Genomic DNA, 24,314 nt, shown 5'->3' with positions numbered 1-24,314 from the left:
AGTAAGTAAATTAGATTAAGAAAAAGGGGGGGGGGAGGAGAGAGCAAATGAAATAGAGAATAATGTTAGTAGTAGTATTATTTTTAAGGTGATCATTAGATATAGATAGAGCAAAAATAGTGTGACGTTAGTTTTTTTCTGTTGAGAATGTTATAGGTCAGATCAGGTCAGGTCATAGTTAAGTTAAGTTAAGTAAAGTTAAGTTAAGTTAAGCTAATTCAACTCAACTCAACTCAACTCAAAGCGAGAGAATAAAAAAAAGTAGTGCATACTCTAGCAAAAAAAAAAAACAGATAATGTGTGTGAGTGTGAACTTCTTCTTCTTCTTCTTCTTCTTCTTCTGTCTGTCAAACTGAAACATGTATATTAAGGGTTGCAAAATTAAATACAAACTTATAAACTTTACTATATACTGAACACAAATTAACTCCACTCCTCCCTCCCCCCTCCCCAAAAAAAATTTCAACTGATTATGATTAGTTTGAGCATTTTGCTAAACAATGGACATTCTCTTGATTTTTTGGGGGATGAAAACCGTTTTAGCTCCGGGGATTACGAGTATTACGGGTATTACGGGGTACTGCATGAGTGGTAGTAGTATTTGCCCATGGAGCTGGAGTAAATGGTATTTTTGATGTTGAACTTGATACTTTTGTTGTAGTTGTAGTTGTAGTTGTGGAATTCAAAGTAGTTTCGGGCGGCTTATCTAACTCCGTTTCCTCTTTTTCATTGACAGGTAAATCATTCCCTTGATGATCTTTCCAAGGGTATAAAACTTCACCACACCAAAAATGTTGTAATACGGGGAATTTATTAAATACTTCAACCATATACATTTTTATTAACCCTTGTCTTACTTTTGTCCATGAAAATACTTTATTATGAATATCAAATATAATGGGGGAATGTTCATTAAATGGACCAGTTTTCAATCGGAAAATAAATGCAATGGCATTAATATAAAAATTCGTCAATTTACAAGAATTAATCACTTGACTTGAAAGGGATCGTTGTACTATTGGAGCTAATTTATCATTAATGAATTGTGATGCTCCCAATATATATATTAAATGGAAATGATCATCTAATCCCCAAACTCCATGAGATCCTGCTGGTTCTAAATTATATACCAATATTAATCTTCTAACAAGATCATAATAATTGGCAAATATAATAAGAATTTCTTTACCATTGATTTCTTCTGTTGTAGTGGGATGATTTAATATTTTAAATTCTATTAATGATCCAATAAAGGCAAGAAATGATAATTCATGTCCAGTACCATAATCTAATCTTATTTTTGAACCAAATGAATTTAGTAAATAATAACTTGATTCTAATAAAAATCCATCAATATTAGATTTGCTGCTACTATTATTACTACTACTTAATTCTTGCGGGAATTTGAATTTTTTAAGTATGGGAATTATATCAATTTTATCATGCCAATCTCTACAAGCAAAATTCCCAAATCTAGTTGGTCCTTTTAAAGGTGGAGTTTCATCTATTAGTTTATTAAGATATTGGAATAATTCAATCAATATTTCAACATTCCCATTTGATGGGCCAATTTTGTTTTCTCTTGTGGTAGTGGTAGTGGTAGGTTCTATTAATGATGGTAATGGTATTGATCCTATTCGACCTGGTCGAGTAACTATATCAACATTTAATATACCTGGAGGGATTTTATGATTTTCCACTGATAAAATAATTTGTTGTAATGTTTTTTGTAATTTTTCAAAAGCAATTGATTTTTCAAAATTTTTTAAATCAGCAGAGTCATAAATCTTTTTCGATGGAGTTTTCCAATTCATAATAATGATAGTAGTAGTAGTGGTTTGTAAATTGCTTGTTGAGGAGGAGGGCGGGGCCAGGGGGTAGTTGAATAAAGAATAAGGAAGGAATGAAAAGAAAAGAAAAGAAAATCAACAAAAACAGAAACAGAAACAAAAACAGAAACAGAAAAAAAAAAAAAATAATTAAATAGTAGTAGTAGTGTGTGTGGGGGGGGGAGGGGGTTTAAGTTCTTGGTATATTATCACCTTCTATTAAATAATCAAGTAAGTATTGATATTATTGGACATTCAATTTGGTAGAATTGAGATTTTTTAAATGATTGATTGATTGATTGATTCTTTTGATGTAAAATTTTTGCAAAATTTTTAAAGTAATTATCCTATTTTTGGAACAGTAATTTATAGTTACTTGGTTTACTAATCGTAAAATTGATGATAATACGTATTTTAATACATTTATAAAAACATATAATACAGAATAGTAGAGAAGAATATCACTAAAAATAGATCTTTTAATATCGTATTGATTGTGGCTATTATAAGGATCACACATTATTATTATTATTATTACAAGTATACAAAAACTGCAAATTAGTTTATATTTTCTTGAATGACAACAACAACACTATCACCAAAAAGTTCAATTCACACGATATATATATATATATATATATATATACAAGTTTTAATTATAGAATGACAATATCTAGCATCAATACAATAAAAGAATCTATTGGTCAGTTTGTCTTGAATCAACTTAATGTTGAAATACCTACAATATATATATATATGTGTGTGTGTGGCATTATCAAATGCCGAGCCGGATAAGATGTTATTGATAAAAAAAAAAAAGGATGCAGTTATTATTATTAAACAATCTCCTATTAATGCATCAATGTCATGTATATATATATATAGTAGTAGTAGTAGTAGTAGTAGTAATCTATTATTGTTGTTACTCTGTAATATGATTAGGAAACACGTCTAAGGAGGAAATAACAACAACTAAAGCAAAATGTTAAAGGAGGAAGGGAGGGGCAGTGTAATTTTGTGTAACTATGGCTGCTACTGATTGACTGACTGAGTGAGTGGTGGAGGAGTGTATAGTTCTCCCCCCCCCTTCCCCCTTTCCCCCCTTATCGGTCACATTCATTCATTCCAGTCTTACTGATAACCCAAAAAAAAAACAAAACCAATTTATAGAGAACACTATGTACACTACTACTACTTAATATACAACTTATATTATATAACACACCTCCTTTCTTCTTCTTCTTCTTCTTGAGTACATTCTTTTAATTTTCCCCTCTTTCCTTTCACTTTAATTTCTTTTCTCTCTCTTGTGTTTATTGTTGGTTGGTTGTTGTTAATTAGTTGACTTTATTATCTTTTTTTACTTTTTAGTTTTATTATTTGAAGTCACTTTACATTTATCTATCTACCTATCTATCTATCTATCTATATTTAAATCATTTTCATTACTCTTTCTTTCTTTCTTTCTTTCTTTCTTTTTTATTTATTTATTGCAACAACGTCACTTGTCTTTCTCCCCCTTCTCCCCTTCTCCCTTCTCCCCTCCAAGAAATGTCATTAAATACATCAACTACAAGATCTAATACTACAAATACTTCAAAAAGAAATCTTCAACCTTCTTCTCCATCTCCTCCACCATCACATCCACATCCACATCCACATCCACAACTGGTACTTGATCTAATAAATCATTATCCTGAATTACGCCTTCCATCACAACATTATCCACACACACACACACAACAGCCACCTACTTCCCCACCACGTATGATGACCCCTGATGAATTTTCTTTTTCTTTTGGTTCATGGCATAATATTGATATACGTGTTCCTGAAAGTATTTTATCTTCAGATGGTGAAGAATTAGATTTAGATAGTAATTTACCTCACAACAACAACAATAATAATAATAATAATATTGGTGATGCTTTAGTACTTGAATCAGAAGAAGAAGAAGAAGAAGAAGAAGAAGAAGAAGAACCAGAGGAAGAAGAACCAGAGGAAGAAGAACCAGATGAAGATAAACTTATTATGCCAACAATGACAATGAAATCACAATATAAACCAAAAATAACTATTCTATCTAATAATAATGCTAATTCATTTATTATTCAATGTTTGGAAGGTATTGCTGATATACAATATTCTAATTTAGATACTGCTCTTACAAAAAGAGATCCTCATCCTCATACAATGGCCAAAACTGCTACACCCACTAATACCACAACTAATACAGATATGGTATTAATGGTGAATGATGATATTGATGATAGTAATAAAGAAATTGAGAGACAAATTTGGGATAACGACAAGTTGAATAATGATCATGGATATTATTCGTATTCTTATCATGACCCATTAGGGGTAATATTTATTGATAATTGGAGTCTTTTATTTGGATTTTCAATTGGATTAGGTTTAGGTATGGGTATTGCCTTTGGTATGGTATCAATGGTTGAAAAATTGTTACCCCAAACATCCTCAATTATTCCAGATGTTAGTACTTCTTGTCCTGGTGGTGGTGGTGGTGGCGGTGGTGGTGACGGTGGTGATTTCAATAAAGAAATGAATTATTTGACTAGTATTAGTAAAAAAATTGTTGAATATATTAAAGGAGGCTGGGTAGTTGTTTTAAAAATTTTTTCATAATCAATTAATAGGTTAGTTGGTTTGATTAATAGGTTGATTGGTTTATTCTTTGTATAATATATATATATATATATATATATTACTTGTTATAATTGCATTTTAATAAATATTTGGCAATAGTGAAAAAGCAAAACATAAAGAAGTTAATTTATATTCATCTTATCCTGATTCTCTACTATTGTTTTATAATAAACTGTAAATGATTATATTAAAAAACCTATACAAAAAAATAGGGGAGAATGTATATATAATTCACCAAATTTTTTTTTTTTTTTTCAACTAACTAATATACAAATAACAAAATGCTAACAAAATGCCAACAAAATGCCAACAAAAACAAGTCTTCTTCTTAACTTCTGTACCATAATCTGGTGATTCTAGTTTTCATCATTTTTTTTTGTAATTGGAAAACACCATACATCAAAGCTTCAGCAGTTGGAGGACAACCAGGAACATATATATCAACGGGGATAACTCTATCACAACCTCTAACGACAGAATAAGAATAATGATAATACCCTCCACCATTAGCACATGATCCCATAGATATAACCCATTTTGGATCGGGCATTTGATCATAAACTTGTCTTAAAGCTGGTGCCATTTTATTAGTTAAAGTCCCAGCAACAATCATAATATCTGATTGACGTGGTGAAGCTCTAAAAATAATCCCTAATCTATCTTGATCATATCTTGGTGCTGATACATGCATCATTTCAACAGCACAACAAGCTAAACCAAAAGTAACGGGCCAAAATGAGGATTTTCTCGCCCAATTAGCAATCATATCTAATGAAGTTAATACATAATCAGCAGCATTAGTGGCCTTTTTCTCTGACATTAAAGGGAAATCAGTAGGTAAAGTTTGTGGTGTTAATTCTTTAGTAGATACATAACGACGTGTAGATATATGACTAGATGATGATAATGATGATAATGGTATAATAGTAGAAGATGTGGTAGTGGATGAAATTCTTTTGTTTAATTGTTGAAACAATGTTCTTTTGGATAATGAATACATAATGATAGGTATATATATATATATGTGTATGATTTGTTGTGTATGTAGTTTGAATTTATTTGATTATGTCAAATGGGAATAAATATTAAAAAAATATGGTTCTAGTTATTGTAAAAGAAAAACCTTTTGTTTTTTGTGAATGAATGAATAAATATATATATAAGTCCTCCTAATGTTTATATACTGTATGAATTGGATGGTAGATGTGATTGTAAGTCTTGCAGTTCTTCTTCTTTCAATTAAATACCAGAAAAAAGCCAATGAAAGAAATTGGAAAACAAAAAATTTTCTATTGGATTAATTTAAGAGAGAAAGAGAAGGGCGGCAGGCAAGAAGTATTTTTTTTTGAGGGCGGTGTGTATTCTGTCTTCTGTCTTCTGTCTAAGCAAAAAAATAATGAGATTGATTGGCTGTCTCCTAACTAACTAATTAACAACTAGATAAATGTCGCATTGGATTATATCTACACGACATCATCTATATCATTTACTTTTTACTTTTACGACATTGAACCTTTTTTTTTTACACTAATTAATTAATTAATTAATTAATAAATAAATACTAATATTGAACTCCTATATAGTTAATAGTAGTAGTAGTAGTAGTAGTAGTAAATCATTTATTAAATTATTAATTTACTTCAAACAAAATTACTATTATTAAACCTACTAACACCCTTAAAATTATCTATCTATCATTATTTTTAACTTCTTCCCCTAGTCCTTCCCCAATTTTTTTCAATTTCTCTCTTTTTACCATTATTGTATTATATCATCTAAATATTTAGTTATTCGATTCAAAATATCTTGTTTAACTTCATTAGGCACCAATTCTTCAGCTTTCGGTTTAACAAAAGCAAATAATTGATCAAATGTTAATTCATTCTTCTTATTACTATTACTACTATTACTATTACTAGAATTGACTTCTTGTTGATGATCCATTAATTCTCTTGATGCAATTTGTGATACTTTATCATACCATCCACTTTCATATAATTGTAATTTTAATTGTTTATTTATTATATCATAATTTCCTGATGAGATTAAATTATCTTGAATTTTCGATTTGATTTGATCTAATTCATCTTGTTGTTGAGTGCTGTTATTGGTTGACATGATTGGTGTACCGTACTGGATGGTTTTCGGTAACTGTTAAATGTTAAAATATGTAATTCTTTATTGAGTGATAGATTGAAAAAAAAAAAAATAAGGTAGATATAATCTTTTAAATTAGTTGGAATGGGGTTATCTATGTGTTAAAGATATAGTTGATGTTGATGATGATGATGACGATGATGATGATGAATCCAGTGGTAAAAAGGTTGGAAATATTTTTTTGGTAATAAACACAATCAACAACAATTTTTTTGCTGATTTCGTTCTTGTTGTTTGCTCCCTCCTCGTAGTTTAGAACAAGAATTCTGCTTGTTTTCCCAATAAATGTTTAAACAATTATTCAAACCCACAACAACAACAACAACAACAACAACCTTAATTAAACGTTTCATGTCGGCCTCTACACCAATTAAGAACTCACCATTTAAAGCTAAAGTAACGTCAATTGAACCTTTAACTAATGGGAAATGGATTCAAACCAAAAAAATCAATTATGATGACCCTAATGGTAATTCTCGAGTATGGGAAATGGCCATTAGAACAACAAGATCAACTACAACTAATATAGATGCTGTATCAATTGTATCAATCTTACATAATCATGCAAACGATTCTAAAGAAATAGTGCTTGTTAAACAATTCCGTCCACCAACTGAACAAGTAGTCATTGAATTACCAGCAGGATTAATTGATCCTAATGAATCAATAGAATCTACAGCTATAAGAGAATTAATTGAAGAAACCGGTTATTATGGAACGTTCAAATCTCAATCAATTCCTATATTTAGTGATCCGGGATTAACTAATGCCAATATGGTATTAGCTTATGTTGATGTTGATTTAAATGATCCTAAAAATCAATCACCACAACCAAAATTAGAACCAGGTGAATTTATAATCACTTTTACTTTACCTTTAAATAATTTATTACATTCATTAGAAGAAATTTGTGAAAAAGAAAATTGTACTATAGATGCTAGATTGTATCATTTTGCTAAAGGTTTAGAACTTGCCCAACAATTGTAATAAGCTACATAATAACCTACCCTCACTACATATATATATATATATATACAATTCATGAAAGAATATATACTCTCTAGTAAGGTTGTTTCTGTATTTCCCCTTTATATTTTAGTATGGTGGGGTTTTCTTCTATTAAGATTTCCTCCAACATTTAATCATTATTGCTTAGTCTCGTCTCCTTTTCTCTCTTCACCCCATAATTGAAAAAACGCACGCTCTGGCAAAAAACAAATTTATTTTCAACAAATTCAATTTTTGTCTGGGGGGGATGGTGGAAAAAGAATAAACCTCTTTTTCTTCTTCTTCTTCTTGTTCTATTTGAAAACACCTCTTCATTATTAGATCATGTCAAATATAGATACCGATATTGATACAGATACTGAATCATTCACTTCTTCCTTCTCCTCCTCCTCCTCATCTAGCAAAATTTGTAGTCTTTGTTTAGGTTCAGATACTGATATTCCTCCATTTGGTACTATTGATGATGCTAAAGATTTAATTTCTCCTTGTTCAACTTGTTCAATAATTACTCATAGAAAATGTTTATTAGATTGGTTTAATTCTGTTCCTGCTGATAAATTACATATAATTCGTGCTCATCGTCAATCGACATCAAGAAGACCCATTTCAAGAAATAATAATAACAACAACAACAACAACAACAACAACAACGGTTCTCTAAATGAATCTAATATTAATCATGAAGAAAATTTTGATGATTTAGGTGTAGGAATAACACCAACAACAGGGATGGACCAAAATACTACTGCTACTACTGCTACTACTGCTACTACTGCTACTACTACTACTCGTATTGAAATAAATTTATCTACTCAAGCATTACTGAATTGGTTAAGTACTATGACAGCTGCAGGGGCCAATACTAATGAAATAGAAATTAACAACCACCACCACCACAACAACAACACCAACAATAGTGATAATAATACTGATGTTACTATACCTGGTGGATTCCCAATTAGTCGTCGTGCATCATCATCGTCGTTGTCAAATGTTTCTTCTCCTCCTCATCATGGCTCTTCTCCTAATCATGATTTTAAACCAAGTAATGAATATCTTGTTTATATATTAGCACCATGTCCACAATGTAAACGAGATATAATATTTTCCATGAGTCGATCACCAATATTAGCCTTACATTCATCGATGAAAACCATAATTTCTCGAATGGTTCAATATGGTGGAGTATTTGTTGGGATTACATCGGCATTAACGGGGATTTTATCAATGGGATACATTGGATTAACTACTTGTGGATTAAAAATGATGGATTGTATAATTCCATCACCAATATTAATACGGATTTTAACTAAAAAATCTTCATTACATACTCATTCAAGTTATCAAACTTTAAGTAAAATATTATTTGGCAACACCAATAGTGGTGGTGGTGTTGGAGGTGGTGGCGGTGGTGATGATGATGCTTCTTCTTATGTTGTTGATAATTTAGAACAAGGATTAATTCAAGGATTAATTGATCCTTTTAAATTTTCTCGAATTCCAGTATTACCAATTGTAATGTATCGAGCTCGTTCTTCATCAATTTTAAATTGTTTCATTGGGAAAGAACAAGACAATAAAGTGAATTCTTTATTGACAGAAACAATGTTATTAAGTTATATATCATCAATTGGTGATCATAAATTATTAAAATCATTAATTAAAAATATTTCTCATCAAATTTTAAATGTCATTAAAACTCCATCAAATATTTTGAATATTTTTAATTGGAAGAATTTATTTAAAGATATTAATTGGTATGATTCAAGAAATATTATATCATTAATTATCCCCATGAGATGGATTTATGATATATTTATATATCGATTAATTTTTAATCGACAATATTTTAATTTAATCATGAAAATTAGACCAAGATCTATAGCTAATAGTTTGACTAGTAAAGAAATTGACAATTTGGAAGATTTAAATAATCAATTAAATGATTTGAAAAAATTACATCACAAGATGAATACAATTATAATGAAGAAAATTGATAAAAAATTCTCAAAATTCATCAAAACCAATTCAAACTCATATTTCGGAACCACTACTACCACTAATAGTTGGTTGGTGAAATTGATATCACCAATAATTAAATATCTTTATGGTAAAGTTTTATATTTACAGAAAATAAATTCAACAAATGGATGGTTTAAATATTTAAAATTGAAAATATTAATTCAATGGAAATATACTATTGCATGTTTTAAAAATGATTATTCACAAACATTATCATCAAACAATAACACCAACACTAATACCATTACCAACAGTTTTCAAAATATAATTATAAAAAGTTTGACTACTTTAATTTGGCCATTTTTAAGTTCAAAATTAAATGAATTATTCATATATCCAATCTTCTTACTAAACAATCCAAAATCTTGGCTTGCAAATAATAATATTAATCTCAACATTGGTGTTTTTGGTTTATCAATGGATAAGAAAATTTTAATTGGTAATTTATTAGGATTAATAATGATTTCTATAATTAAAGAATTGATAAATTTATATTTAACAAAATTAAAAGTTTATCAAATGTCAAAAATTGAAACTTTAAATTCACAAGATAGTCAAATATTAAAAGATGTAACTTCAACTATATTCCATCCAGAAAATATTTCTATCAGTACTAACAACAACAACAACAACAATAATAATAATAATGCTGATAATGATATATTTCCTGATCTTAATAATATCACTACTACTGGTGATGATAACGATGATGAAGATGAATTGGATTTGGTGACTGATGATAGTGATGAATCATTTACAATGCATAGACTTGTTGAATTGGGATTAATTGATGAATCAGATTTTAATATTCCTGGTGGTTTCAATTTTTGAAAAGATACATTTATACTACTACACGTTATAAATGGGTCTTATTAGTCATAACTTTTTACAACAATATATTTATATATAAAAAATATGATAAAATAAGATAAAATAAAATAAGTTAAAATAAAATAAAATAAGATAAAATCAAGTAAAATAAAATACATAATTTATACAAAACAAAAAAAAAAGGATTAACACGATAATAAACAATTTAATACAACAAAAAAAACAACACCACCACCACCATAAATGTTAACAACAATTGTATACATCCCCCCCCCATCCCCCTACCCCGTCAAATATATATATATATTCAACTATCATATACAATTTCACCACTTTTCTTTATCTCTATTCATCATCATAATTTTCATCTTCTTCAATCTTTCTCATTGGAGGTTCTGGATTTTCATCTTTTTTGACGTCATCTTCATCAGCCATCACTTCATCTTCATCTTTGTCTTTCTCTTTATTGTCTTTTTCAACATCTGGTTTTGATACAGTTTCTGTAGATGATGGTATTACTTCCTTAACTTCCCCTTGTTTTGCTGGACTTGTCTTGGTTGTATCTTTTTTAGTTTCTTCTCCAGATTTTGCTTCTTCATTTTGAGCTGTGATATTTGATGAGAATTGAGGAATATCAACCTTACTTTCATTTTCCAATGGTTTCTTAATTGATCCGTTGACTTCTTTTTCTCTCTTTTCTGAACTTGGTTGTTCCAGTGGCGGTGGTACCTCAACTTTTTCATTTTCTTTCTCAACAGGTTGGTTAACTGGTACAGATTCAGTAGTCGTTTCAACAGTTGGCCTCTTTAAAATTTTTTCTTCATCATTCTTGTCTTCTAAATCATGTTTACCATTGGATTCTGGTGCCTTTGTAGCTTCAGATACTCTGGTGTTCTGTTCCACAATACTTTGAGGAACAGGTGTTGCACTTTTACTTGGAGCCATTACAACGTCCTTATCAGTAGGTGCAGGTTCAGTTGGTGCTGTTGCAAGAGCTGGAGCTGGTGTTGGAGCTGGTGTAACTTCTGGTTGTGACTCCACGGGTTTTTCAACTTGTGAAACGATCTGCTCGGTGTCCGGAACTTTCTTCTCTTGAACAACATTTGGTGCTTCACCAACTTGAGACACAGATACTGGCACAGCATCTGCAGTGGTTGAAGTAGCAGGTGTAGTAGTAGATACAGTATCTGTTTTTATATCACCAACTGGAGCAGAAGCTGGTGCTGACACTGCTGCTGCTGCTGCTGGTGCTGACTCCTGGATTGTCACTTGATCTTGAACTTTAATAGCCTCAGGAACTGGAGCAGAAACAGTAGCCTCTGGTTTAGGTTCCTCCTTTTTGAGTTGTGGAACTTGTGTTGTGGTTGACTCATTTGGGTTGTTGATTTGAGGAAGTGTTGTCTCAGTTGGTCTAGGAGCCAGATAAATTGAAGGAACATGGTTAACTTGTTCTTGTCTAACAGGTGCAATATGTGGTTGTTGATATTGTTGTTGTGGTTGAGGTACTTGTGATGGAGCTGATATGATATTAGCAGAGTTGTGTAATAAATCCGGTAAACCAGTTCTTTGTTGAGGTGCACCATGTGGCTTAGCTGGAGGATTAGAATGGTGTGGTGGCAATTGAGCTAATTGAGGCAGTTGATTTTGAGTGTGTTGAGGTTGGTGTGGAGGTTGCGGTTGCGATTGCGATTGCTGTTGATGTTGTGGAGGTGGAGGTGGTTGATAATGTGGTTGTTCTTGAGTTGGAGGCTTTTCTTGAATTTGAGAAGGTTGCTGGGTATGTGGTGGAAGATGTGGTGGCAATTGTTGTGGTTGTTGCCCCGGTTGTCCCAAGTTCATCAAGTGAGGTGGTGGTGGACTTTGTTGTTGATTCACTAAAGGCTTTGCAGCTTGTTGATGTAATGGTTGGATTTGTTGAGGAGGCAATGAAGATTGGTGTTGAAGTAACAGTGGTTGTGATTGGGTTTGAGGTGGTTGCTGTGGTTGAGGTTGCAGTTGCAGTTGGTGTTGAAGTTGTTGTTGTTGTTGTTGTGGAGGTGGTGGTGGTTGTTGTTGCTGTTGTTGTTGAGTACTTTCCAAAACCATTCCTTGAGGTAATCTAGGTTGTTGAGAACTTGGCGGTGGTTGAGGTGGGTGAGTATTACCTTCTTGTTGATACTTTGTCAATTGTTCTAATCTTGCCTTTATATGAGGATTATTTGGATCCAATCTTTCTGCTTGTCTATATGCATCCAATGCATCACTAATTTGATTATTACAAGTCTCATACAAAGTCCCCAAATCATACCATACTTCACTGATATAAGGATTTAATCTAATGGCTCTGGTATAAGCATCCAATGCATCACGATATTGGCTTATTTGATAGTACAAAACACCAATTGAACACCAGAAAGTTGGGTTTCTTGCATCTCGATTGACAGCTTGTTGGAAAGCTTCATAAGCAGCAGTGAAATCACCTCTAATCATTTCTACTCTACCCAAATAGTACCATGAATGAGCATCACTTTGATCAACTTCCAAAGATTGTTTCAAATATTTTAAAGCAATGGTCAAATCTTGTTGGAATGGCTTATGTGGTGGTGCAGCACCATTAGCTGGTGTTGATGGATTTGATTCTGCTTGGGAATAAAGACATCCCAATTGTTGCAAAACTTTAGCGTGATGAGGATTAATCTGTAACACTTTTTCATAAGCATCCTTAGCACCATTCCAATCCTTTTGTTGTTCATACACTGAACCAATTTGAAACCAAACATCTGGTTGAGTTAATGGGTGTGGTGGATTATTCAAAATGTATTGGAAACATTCTAATGCTGGTTGTAGTTTACCTTGATGCTTATAAATGATCCCTAAACGGAAATAAATTTCATTAGCCTTGTCGAAATTTGGATCCAAATCCAAAACTCTCACAAAGGCTTCTTCAGCATATTCTAATGAGCCATATCTGTCATATAAAATACCAATTCCGTGCCACAATTTTGGAACGTTAGGGTTTTCCAAGTAAAACAATGCACGTTGATAAGCAGCATAAGCTCTTTGCAAATTATCCAACATCAAGTAACAATGACCCAATAATCCCCAAGTTTCACCATTCTCAACATGGAAATTAAGAGCTTGTTCATACAATTCAGCAGCCTTAAGAAACTGATCTTTTGAACGGTATGTATTTGCTATTTTGACTAAAATATCTGGGTTATTTGGTGAATGTCTCAAAGCGGAATTGTAAGAAGCTGTCGCACGTTCAATGTCACCTAAACTCTCGGCTAATGAACCAATGGCTAACCAAGTTGATACTGTAGTTTCATTAAGAGCAGCTGAACTAGGTAATCGCTGTTGTTGCTGCTGTTGTTGTTGTTGGGCTCTGGCTTGGACAGCTTGTTGGTTAGCAGAAGCTGCAGCTGCGGCAACAATCATACCAGGACCATTGTGGTGTTGCTGCTGTTGTTGTTGTTGCTGAGCAATAGCTGCTGCTTCATGGGAATTTGGAGGAGCCCCACTTGCATGTAGTCCACCGTTTAAAGGTGGTGGTGGATGTTGTTGTTGTTGTTGTTGTTGTTGTTTAATTGTATGGGCTGTCGCATACATCTTTCCGGATCTTTGTTAATGAAAAAAAATTAGTCGTAACAGCTACCAAAAAAAGGGGGTTTTGACCTGTTTTGTTTCAAAAATGTATATCAAAACAGAAATACAACAATTCAATAATGAGATAATACAATTCAAATAAAGAAATGAATAGTTGAGCTGGTGAAAGGTAGATTGTTTTTTATTTTCTTCTTCTTCTCGTTGAAAGTCCAGGGAAAAAAAAAATCAACAGTGGGGGAATTTGTTAAAAAAAAGTTCAATGTTATAAGTGGTAACGCTACAACTGTCTAAAAATTTTGAGTATTGTTAGAAATCTCTTTTTTTTTCAGTTCTAATTTGTGTACAATGTAGTGTGTTTAATAATTGGAAATGGAAATGGAAATGGGAACGGATTGAATGAATTAAGTAAACCAACTCTGTGACTTTTTCCAATTTATTACTTATTGCTTAACTTGAGTTAACTTTTGTTGATAGGTTTTTTGTTGAATGTGATTGATGATTGATTTGAAACTAAATTAAAATAAAAGAAAATAAATAAATAAAAAAAAGAAGTGGACAACAGGGATAAATTTTTTTTTCTTTTCTCCTTTTCTTTATTTTTTTGTTTTGTTCTTTCAGTTCAAATTCAAATTCAAGTTTTCTGTCTTGTCTTGTCTTGTTTTGTTTTGTTTTGTTTTGTTGAAAGTTTTTTTACTTTGTGGTGTGTGTGTATGTGTTTAATTTGGTTTGGTGAAATTTTTGGGGATAATTTTATTTTTAGTTTTTAGTTTTTAGTTTCTTCTCGCTCTCTCTTTGTCTTTCTGTGTCTTCCGTTATAATTGTTCTTGTCAGGTGGTTGTGTTATTTAAACTGTTGGGAAGGGAAATTGGGGTGGGAAAATTAAATGTGACGTGCGTGATTAGAAAAAGAAAGGGAAGAAAAAAAAATGCTCTATTATACGGTTAGATTGAAAATTGAGAACTGAATTTGAATTTTATGGGGCAGAGAAGAAAAAAAAAACAAAACAAAAAAAAAAAAAAGAGAGGAAACACCGAGACGTAGAAAATCAGACAAGAAATGCAAGATGGAAGGAGGAGGAGGAGAAGGAAGGACAAATTGGACGCAGGATAGGAAAAATGACAAAATGACAAACCATGGCTTAAAAGAATTCGGTAAGAAGACCAGTTTAGGAATTAACATTGACAGAAAATCACAACGATTTGCTGATTTGTCCACACTCTTTGATTGGTCATGTCACTTGGAATTGTAGTTTTACCCCCATTCGTCCACTCTCTTACCCACTCACTCAAATTAACTCACCTGGCAAATTGGAAGGCAAAAAAATAAAAAAAAAAGCAATCAGAGAGACAAAAGCTAATAATTATTATTTTGTGATTATTATTATTCGTTCATCATCATTTTCTTGAAATAGGGGGTGCAAACAAACAAATAGGGGGTGTGAATGTGTTGCTTGTTCTCTTTTTTTTCTGATATGATATGAATATTTTTGTTTTTGTGGCAATTTCTGTTTGATCAACGCAAAAATAAGAAAAGAAAAAAAAAAGGAACAACAATCCAACAATAATCATCATCATCTGGATACCAAGTTTTTGCACCCCGGGTGTAAAGTTGTCTACTCTTCTTTTTCTATGAATCCAGAATTTTTATTTTTCATCTTCAAATTCTAATTGTTTTGAGTCACTCACTTCTCGGTACACGCAAATTTTTTTTTTTCACCCTCTTATTCAATTGCACCCATAGGCAAATTTACACCTGTCACGAATAATTTTATCGTTAATCAAAACTTATAGTAAGTTTGTTCATTATATTTTTTAATGATAATATTGGTAAAAACCATAACCTATGTTAATACCTTTGTATAGTATGACTTTCACAATGAATATGTCAATTGGTATGCCATTTTAAAAATAGAGTTTCAATTAATTTTTTTCCCACCCGGAAAAGCTCGGCCACATATAGGGCGGAGGTAAGCATTTATGAATGTGGACTTGTTGAGAACAGAAGACAACTGAACAACCAGCAGCTTTACTACTACTGTTACATGAAAGGAGGGGGTGTAAACCAACTTCTGATTTCGAAAATTTAATTCTCAACAAAGCCCTAGAGCACCAGGAGAGGGTGAAAGGGCAAAAGATAAAAACAAAGTTTCTTTCATAACAACAGAAATTGAATCTTATTTGACGAGAAATTGTAGATAACTATTATTTGTCACAATCACAAGAACTAACCAATTGTTGATAGAGAACAATACATTCCCAATTCTCCATAATAGGGCATTGTACTTTTTTCTTTTTTCTTTTTGCTTTCTTTTCGTCCTTATTAATCAACAACATTAATTTTTAAAATCAAGGGCAGTTAAGAAGATATTGCTCTCTTCTGATTCTTTGCAATCTGAGCCGATTTGTTAATTCCCTGTTTTTGAAACTTTGAAACTCTTTTTTTCCCATGAGTATGTTTGACAAGGTGTTCTAAGAAATTTTTTCTCATTTTTTTCTCGCACTGCGTTGCAGATGTTTCCTTAAGATTCGAACTCAATTAGAAGTTAAATTTAAAGTGGAATAAAGATGGATTTGATATGTTTACCATATTAATTCAGTTGATAAGTCACAACCTTAGTGGTTTTCAAATTGATTTTGACTGTTTTCCTCGCAATTGGTATGTTGTTATCCCGAAAACTACGGAAGTTATTCTTCTGTGGTTTTGTGAATAGGTTGGTCTTGATCTCGTAAATTTGAACGTGGTGCCACCTTTTTATTTAGCATTCTATTGTATTATTTTTTTTTCCGCGAACCAACTCTAAATTAGTAGGTCCCGTGATAAACTTCACGTATAGTCGTATTCTACTTGTGTAATGGCCAAACATCAATTTGTTGAATAAATTATTATTTAGCCTATAGTTGGTGCTTGCAGGATTTATTAATAAGGTACTTGCATGCTATAACCAGTGACAGACTATTTGACGGGACTGCAAATTAACTCATACCAAAGTACAAGTAAGAAAATTCATAGGCACACCTCTAATTTTTGATTTTGTTAATTCCATTCTGTTACTTTTCAGCGACATTACTAATTGACCTCAAAATAATGTAGGCTGTAATACTCTGGATCTTAGAAATAAAAAGGAAAGATTGTTGATTCTATTTTGGCAACACGGTTGTCAGTGTATGTTTACAACTCTTTTTTTGTTTTGGCAACAGAAACAACTTCCCCTACTACAAGAAAACTAAAAAAGCGTCATGCCACAACTAGCTGTTGTGTATTGGAATTGCAAATCTATTTAATACAAGATATACTTTCAAAAACATCTTAGAGGTGTAATTTCTTCCCCTTTTGATCTCTAAATGAACTATTGAATCCCAATAAGCTATTCAAATCTTTTGACCATTGATTTTGATTAGTAGCAACACACCAAATTCCATTCTTGTCACCATAACTGCCACTATTGTTGCTTCCACTACCACTACTGCTGCTACTACTAGTACCGGTACTGGTACTGCTGCTTCCACTATGAGTACTACTGCCAGCACTACTGGCACCTGATGATGTAATAGCTACTTCTGAAGTGATATGTACTTCGTCACCAGGATGAAGATCAGGCTGTGTAATACCATCTATAGTCAATTCGATTCTTTGGTTTCTATTACTTTCAGATAATTTAATCATTATATCTGACAGACTAGGCAAGATCAATGGTCTAAATGATAAGGAACGTGGACAAATTGGAGTTAATAAAACACAGGGTACAGAAGGATGAGTTATCGATCCACCCGATGATAGTGAATATGCAGTTGACCCAGTTGGTGTAGCAAATATAACACCATCAGCAAAAGTAGTAGTGAAAAATTCATTATCAATATAAATATCTAATGATGTCAAATTTGGTGAACTTCCACGATGGATAGTGACATCATTCATAGCATGAATCATTTCTTTAATTTTTTTAGAATCATCACTACTCCCATTTGTAGGCATTGGTATGCTTGTTTCCCCATTAGTTTTCAATTTTTTAATATTTGTTCTTTCTTCTTCTTGTTCTGCATCATCATCATTTGATTTGCCTATTTGTTTTCTTATAACATGACATTCCAATCGATTTCTATGTAATGCTTTACTTCTACCTTCATAAACTTCTCGAAATGTTTGTTTATAATTTTTGAAATCAAATGGTAATAAAAATCCTAATGTACCCATAGCAAATGATAATATTGGTGGGACAACAACATTCAGAAATAAACTAACACCATGTAAAATTGTCCCATCCCCTCCTAATGTAATCATTAATTCGGTTTTATCAACAATATCTTCATTTTTACCAGTATAAATGACGTGATCGGTTAATGGATCCATTAATTCTTGAATCGATTTACTGTCTTGTTTGGTGGTGGTGGTGGTGGATTTCAATTCATGCATTAATTCATCAGCAACTTCTTGATTGACAATAACATTTATTGATGGATATTGTTGATGTAAATGATTTATAAATTCAATCATTGCTTCTCGAACACTAGCATCACCAGGCTTTTTGGCAATGTATATATTCGTTGGTGGAGATGATGACAGCCATATAATGTTATATAATCGGCTTTTTGAAGATTTAATATATTCAGGTAATTTCCCCGTAGGTAATTGAGAACACGATTGAACTGTTAATGCCATTTTAGGTGATGTTGTTCTACTTTTCGTTGTTGTTATTGACGATGACAAAGATAATTGGGCTTTGCCAATGATTGGTCGTATTATCAGTAATTTCGATGAGCGTGGGGTTAATCTAGATATCGTATGTAATGAATTGAAATGTATTAGTCTAGATATATTAGATTGATGGAAGTTATTTAGTGAGCAAACTGAACGAGAATGAAAGAAATGTTTAAACATTAAAAAAATCAAACGATATATAAATATACATATGAAACTCTTAAGATTATATGTCTGTGTATGTCGTATTTATATTATTATTGCTTCATATATTTTTTTTGCTTCGCTGCTTTTTTTATCTCCCCTTTTTTTTTTTCCGAAGGGAATTTAATTGGGCGGCGGTAAAGCGGATTGGGGGAGGCGTGGTGGTGGTAGTAGTAGTAGTGGGGGAAGAAATCAAAGTGGTGTGAGTTGAATGAGTTAACATAAATGAATTGTTCAATTTATCAACACAAAATCTAACTTCTTCGTTTGTAATATAATTTTAGTAATCTAAGCGAATATCCGTTCTGAATGTTTCTTCCTTCATTTCATTCATAAAACACAGGCTTAAAGAAATAGTAGTCCCTCACACTTTACATGATTCTTATAGTCTCACTAATAATACGCTGAAATCTAATTATACAATACATAAAAAAATAAAAACACAAACAATCTAAATATCCTTTTATTTATGAACTTTTATTTAGTTCTTCAATTTCTTTCAATTCTTCTTCAGTCAACTTTGCAGCATCTTCCATTGGTTGATCCTCTGGTTTCAGTTCTGTGGTGGTCTCTGTAAGGGTTTCTGCTGGTTTATCTTCATGTTTGTCTTCTGGTTTATCAACCACTTCTTTTGGTTCCTCTACTTTCTGTTCAACAGGTTTCACTTCTTCTAGTTTGTCTTCCACCACCACTACCAGTTTTTCCACTGAAGGTTGCTCTTCAATTGGGTTCACTTCTTGCGGTTGATCTTCTTCTATATTATCACCGGTAACGTTATTCTCGTCTTGTGGTTTATCTTTTTGTTCAACCACAGGTTCTTCACTTTTATCAACTTGCATAGAGTCTTGATCTTCATGTTTATTATCAATTATAGCTTTCTCGCCCTTATCTTTTTCATCATCTTCATAAAACTCATTATCTGGTTGTATTTGAGCATCTCGACTCATTTCGGAGCCTCCCTTTGTGTCAATTGCCATAGCGGTATCTTCTTCAACATCGCCCAAATCTTCAGGATCATTAGGGACTTCATTCATTTGTACTGAAGGTGCATGCTTTGTATTTTCCAAATTGGCAATAATATTAGTCAAAATTTTATCTAAAAATTCTGGAGAATTCTGATTAAACATATTAGAAGATCGAACATCCAATTTATAATCAGGACCATAATATTCATAATATTCATTATAAGGCAATTCATCGGGTAATTTGACATTATTTAATAATCCCAGTTCATACGCCCAAGTACGAGCCACATTTCTCATAGTATAACCACCTCCACCAACTACCATCATTGGAATATTAAATGATTTAACATAATTGATACAATTAGCATGACCATTCATTGATAAATTAAAACAACCTAATCTATCACCACTCAAGGAATCACCTCCACATTGTAAAACAATGGCTGAAGGTTGATACCATTCAATGATTTTCGATATTACTGGTTCAAACACTGATTTATAAGTAGCATCATCAATCCCATCACGTAATGGAACGTTAACCGAATGGTATTTCCCCTTTCCAACCCCAATATCTCTTAATTCACCTGTGCCAGGGAAAAACTCACCATATTTATGAAAAGAACAAGTCATTACTCTATCAGTAGTATAAAATGCTTCTTCAACACCATCACCATGATGAACATCAATATCAATATATAAAACTCTGGGATGGTAACGTAATAATTCAATGATCCCCAACACAATATCATTCAAATAACAAAATCCACTAGCTTCAGATTTTTTCGCATGATGTAACCCACCAGCGTAATTGATGGCAATATCACATTTACCACGATTCAATCTGGCGGCACCTTCCATTGATCCACCACCACTAATACCACAATACTCAAATAATCCATCAAAAACGGGACAATCATCACCAACATTAAATTTAATTTGTTCTTTAGTAAATAAATCTAAATTATCTGGGTTAACTCGACTAATAAAATCAATATATTCATCAGTATGAAATTGACACATTTCTTGTTTTGTTGCTGGTTTAGCTCGATAAATTTCCATTTTTTTATATAATCCATAATTCATAATTAATGAATGGGCCATTCTTATACGATGAGGTTTCATGGGATGACCAGCCCCATAAGCATAATTCCCAATATCAGCATCATAGAAATAAGCAATACGTTTCTTTTGGTTTGGATCAACTTTCAATTCATCAAATGGAAGTTCAGTATACATGGTGGACGAGTTTGGTTGAGTTGTTGTGTTGTTTGGTGTCTGTGTATCTGTATAGTGGAGAAATGAAAGCGTAGGCTTTTTGTTGATAAAAATTTCGTTGACAATTTTTTGCGAGAGGTCTTTGAAGAAAATTGTTTACTAGTGAGAAAGAAGAGCCAACGCGTTGATTGAAAGTCGCCACATCCTAATACTTTTCATTCAATTCAAATCTAGAAGTAATAGAAGTTTTAGTTATAATTGGTTTATATAAGCAACTACTATTAAACTACCTTAACTATAGATCTGTATATATTCCTTACACTATATTTGCTTGACGTTCTCTTCTTAATCTATCTTTATAACTAGACAATTGTTGATTCAATTGTTGTTGTAATTCTGCATTATGAAGATATTTGGCATATATTTCTTCATTAACTTTAAAATTAACTCCATTATTAAATTCATCTTGAGATATCATAGATTTTGTATTGGCGGTGACAGTAACTGTTATTGGTAATATCCAAGTTATCCAATTTGGACCCATAACCAGTTTCCAATTTTCCATAATTCCTAAATCAAAAATATTTGTATTTATTTTCTTACGTTTACCATTATTATCAAATTCATAATTGAATCTTTCATCATTTGCTTGACCACGATAATTCCAACGTTTTTCTTGAAACTCAATAGTTGTTAAATTTTTACAACATAAATAAATCAGAAACATGGCAAATACACTAACAGCAATAGCAAATGCAAATGAAAGAATCAAAACAGCAACTAAATTAAGTGATAAGATTTCATCTTCAAATAACCCCTCGGTAATAAAATTATATAGTATTTTACCACTAATAATAAATAAAAACCAACAATAAATGGCAACATAACTCAAGAATTGAATGAAAAATTTATAATTATGAAACCCAATGCAAGTGGAAAACCAAGGACAATAATGATCCATCTTTAATATACATTTCCCTGATGATGAACAATGATGAGATCTATCCGGTTTCCATACAGAACATTTCGTACAATACCTATACCCTTGATTGCCATTAACTTTCATGGTATGTATTATCATTGATTCTGGTGGTAAATCTCCTGGTTCTTCATCATTGTTATTATTATTATATGGATTTTCATTAATCATTCTATTCAAATCGTTGATTCTTAATTCTGGATAATCTAATGGAGATCCAGGTCCAATTAAAATGATTTTATAATAGGAGATAATACATAGCACATATAATGTTATACCAATTATATTTAATATTGTGGAATTCAACGAAGATTTGATATAATTTGGAATAATAAATAATAGAACATATAATGACCATGTTAAAACTAATGTACAAAACACTTTGGGAAACAAAGTTGCTAAAAAGCAACAAGATGTTTCCAAAGATCTGAGGATGGGGTTGCCGTTATTATTGTTATTATTGGTAGCCATGGGATATTTATATAGTATTGCTGCCATATAAAGAAACTAGGGGTAGGGGGTTAGAGATAATGATAGGGTTTTTAATTTGTTGTCGTCTCCCTCGCCAAAGGATTGGTTTTTTTTTTCTTTCTCTCTCTTTGTTACTGATCTGACATTTCCATTACAATTCCAATTATCAACAACAACCCTTACAATGCAGCCAACTACCAACCAGCCAGCCAGCAAGCAAGTCAGCAAGCCAGTCAGCCAGCCAACCTAACAGTGTTTATGAGAATATTTTATCTATTAAAATCAATCAACACCTCCATTCTATATATATAACTAAGGTAATACATCATTCTATTCTAAAACAAGTCTATTAACCACAGTGATTCATCCTTTTTTTCATGCTTTCTATGCTACTTTTGATTTAATCTTCATCTTCTGTTGACTTTGTTGTTTAAATTTAATAAAAGCTTCTAAACCAATACCACCAAATACTAACCCAACACCAACCCATTGTTCCCAACTCAAATGATGACCAAATAAAATCACACTAAGTATCATACTTAACATTTTCCTGGTTACAGTAGCAGTTATTAAAATGATTGAATCGAATTTTTCAAGAATAATAAATATAAATACTTGACCAATTGCACCACAAATAGCAAATCCTATAATATCAATCAATAATTCTGGATAATTATTAATGAAATTAATGGTATAATCAATTTCATATTTATGGAAAATAATAGTATATAAACTTGTCCAAATAAATATGAATAAATTTAATAATGACATTAATTTCCCACTAGTTAATTTATTTTCTAAAGGTAATTTGAATAATTGATCTTGAGTTGAATTAGTTAATCCATCTAATATCATTGATCCAATTAAATATGTCAATCCTAATAAGGTATTACCATCATTTATTTTGGTTTTAGTAGTGACATGAGCCATGGTGAATAAAATAACTCCTAATGTGACTAATCCAGCTACTAAATATTTATAATTGGGGAATTTGGTTTGATAAAATATAAAATGAACAATCATTACGGGGATTAATTTACATGATTTAGCTAATAAATAAGCTAAATAATCTAAATGTTTTAATGATTTATACCCAATTGGTGATGCAATACTTGAAGTAATTGAAATTAAAATCATAAATTTTAAAACATTACAATTTTGTTTCCCATTAGTGAAAAATATCGAAAATGGATTACTATTGGTTTTGGTTTTGGTTTTGGTTGTGGTTTTTGTGGAAGTGGTGGTGGTGGTGACATAATTATATATGAATCCAATTATTGATGCAAATAATGCTTGAATTAAATTTATAATTATTGGTGCCTTGAAATATTCATTATTATCACCATATGGTTTTGTATTTATACGTTCTTGTAAAATTGACCATGTTAAAAACGTCCCATATAATCCACAAACACATATTATCAATGTCAATGCTTTATTTTTCTCTTGTCCCAGTTGTAGGTGGTGTTGTTGTTGGTGTTGTTTCTGAGTTGTCATTTGAGTGTTTATATATGAAGGGACAAGTCCAGATCAAGGATGTTTATAATCTACTGAAACTAATTAGATCAATTTGAATGTCAAACAAATTGGGATTGAAATATTTTTTTTTCTTGTTGATGATGTGTTGTGAAAAATGAAAAATGAAAAATTTGTAAACAAAATAAAAGACACGCATTACATTAA

General features: G+C 31.6%; 11 protein-coding genes across 11 annotated transcripts; 3 read left to right on the top strand and 8 right to left on the bottom strand. All coding sequences in view use genetic code 12, as the record gives it.

Moving 5' to 3' along the window:
• Positions 1 to 539: 539 nt before the first annotated feature.
• RRD1 (peptidylprolyl isomerase) lies at positions 540 to 1,814 on the bottom strand (the record flags this gene model as incomplete). The annotated part of the gene is made up of 1 exon (XM_714795.1): positions 540 to 1,814. One exon carries the CDS (start codon positions 1,812 to 1,814, stop codon positions 540 to 542), a length of 1,275 nt encoding a protein of 424 aa, XP_719888.1.
• A 1,566-nt stretch (positions 1,815 to 3,380) lies between these two features.
• CAALFM_C307070CA (uncharacterized protein) lies at positions 3,381 to 4,478 on the top strand (the record flags this gene model as incomplete). The annotated part of the gene is made up of 1 exon (XM_714796.1): positions 3,381 to 4,478. One exon carries the CDS (start codon positions 3,381 to 3,383, stop codon positions 4,476 to 4,478), a length of 1,098 nt encoding a protein of 365 aa, XP_719889.1.
• Positions 4,479 to 4,827: 349 nt separating this feature from the next.
• FESUR1 (Fesur1p) lies at positions 4,828 to 5,499 on the bottom strand (the record flags this gene model as incomplete). Its single annotated transcript, XM_714797.1, has 1 exon — positions 4,828 to 5,499. The coding sequence occupies one exon, from the start codon at positions 5,497 to 5,499 to the stop codon at positions 4,828 to 4,830; it is 672 nt and encodes a 223-aa protein (XP_719890.1).
• A 758-nt stretch (positions 5,500 to 6,257) lies between these two features.
• On the bottom strand, positions 6,258 to 6,617 carry CAALFM_C307050WA (uncharacterized protein; the record flags this gene model as incomplete). Its single annotated transcript, XM_714798.1, has 1 exon — positions 6,258 to 6,617. The coding sequence occupies one exon, from the start codon at positions 6,615 to 6,617 to the stop codon at positions 6,258 to 6,260; it is 360 nt and encodes a 119-aa protein (XP_719891.1).
• A 324-nt stretch (positions 6,618 to 6,941) lies between these two features.
• On the top strand, positions 6,942 to 7,643 carry YSA1 (ADP-ribose diphosphatase; the record flags this gene model as incomplete). Its single annotated transcript, XM_714799.1, has 1 exon — positions 6,942 to 7,643. The coding sequence occupies one exon, from the start codon at positions 6,942 to 6,944 to the stop codon at positions 7,641 to 7,643; it is 702 nt and encodes a 233-aa protein (XP_719892.1).
• Positions 7,644 to 7,988: 345 nt separating this feature from the next.
• On the top strand, positions 7,989 to 10,517 carry CAALFM_C307030CA (uncharacterized protein; the record flags this gene model as incomplete). Its single annotated transcript, XM_714800.1, has 1 exon — positions 7,989 to 10,517. The coding sequence occupies one exon, from the start codon at positions 7,989 to 7,991 to the stop codon at positions 10,515 to 10,517; it is 2,529 nt and encodes an 842-aa protein (XP_719893.1).
• A 345-nt stretch (positions 10,518 to 10,862) lies between these two features.
• SSN6 (transcription regulator) lies at positions 10,863 to 14,105 on the bottom strand (the record flags this gene model as incomplete). Its single annotated transcript, XM_714801.1, has 1 exon — positions 10,863 to 14,105. The coding sequence occupies one exon, from the start codon at positions 14,103 to 14,105 to the stop codon at positions 10,863 to 10,865; it is 3,243 nt and encodes a 1,080-aa protein (XP_719894.1).
• A 3,303-nt stretch (positions 14,106 to 17,408) lies between these two features.
• On the bottom strand, positions 17,409 to 18,977 carry POS5 (NADH kinase; the record flags this gene model as incomplete). The annotated part of the gene is made up of 1 exon (XM_714802.1): positions 17,409 to 18,977. One exon carries the CDS (start codon positions 18,975 to 18,977, stop codon positions 17,409 to 17,411), a length of 1,569 nt encoding a protein of 522 aa, XP_719895.1.
• A 491-nt stretch (positions 18,978 to 19,468) lies between these two features.
• Positions 19,469 to 21,202, bottom strand: RPD31 (histone deacetylase; the record flags this gene model as incomplete). Its single annotated transcript, XM_714803.1, has 1 exon — positions 19,469 to 21,202. One exon carries the CDS (start codon positions 21,200 to 21,202, stop codon positions 19,469 to 19,471), a length of 1,734 nt encoding a protein of 577 aa, XP_719896.1.
• A 295-nt stretch (positions 21,203 to 21,497) lies between these two features.
• Positions 21,498 to 22,631, bottom strand: CAALFM_C306990WA (palmitoyltransferase; the record flags this gene model as incomplete). The annotated part of the gene is made up of 1 exon (XM_714804.2): positions 21,498 to 22,631. The coding sequence occupies one exon, from the start codon at positions 22,629 to 22,631 to the stop codon at positions 21,498 to 21,500; it is 1,134 nt and encodes a 377-aa protein (XP_719897.2).
• Positions 22,632 to 23,015: 384 nt separating this feature from the next.
• HUT1 (Hut1p) lies at positions 23,016 to 24,128 on the bottom strand (the record flags this gene model as incomplete). The annotated part of the gene is made up of 1 exon (XM_714805.1): positions 23,016 to 24,128. One exon carries the CDS (start codon positions 24,126 to 24,128, stop codon positions 23,016 to 23,018), a length of 1,113 nt encoding a protein of 370 aa, XP_719898.1.
• Between the last annotated feature and the right edge of the window lie 186 nt (positions 24,129 to 24,314).

Source organism: Candida albicans, chromosome 3 (assembly GCF_000182965.3).
Source record: "Candida albicans SC5314 chromosome 3, complete sequence".
Lineage (NCBI taxonomy): Eukaryota > Fungi > Ascomycota > Pichiomycetes > Serinales > Debaryomycetaceae > Candida > Candida albicans.
This window is presented reverse-complemented; position numbering and strand designations above follow the sequence as displayed.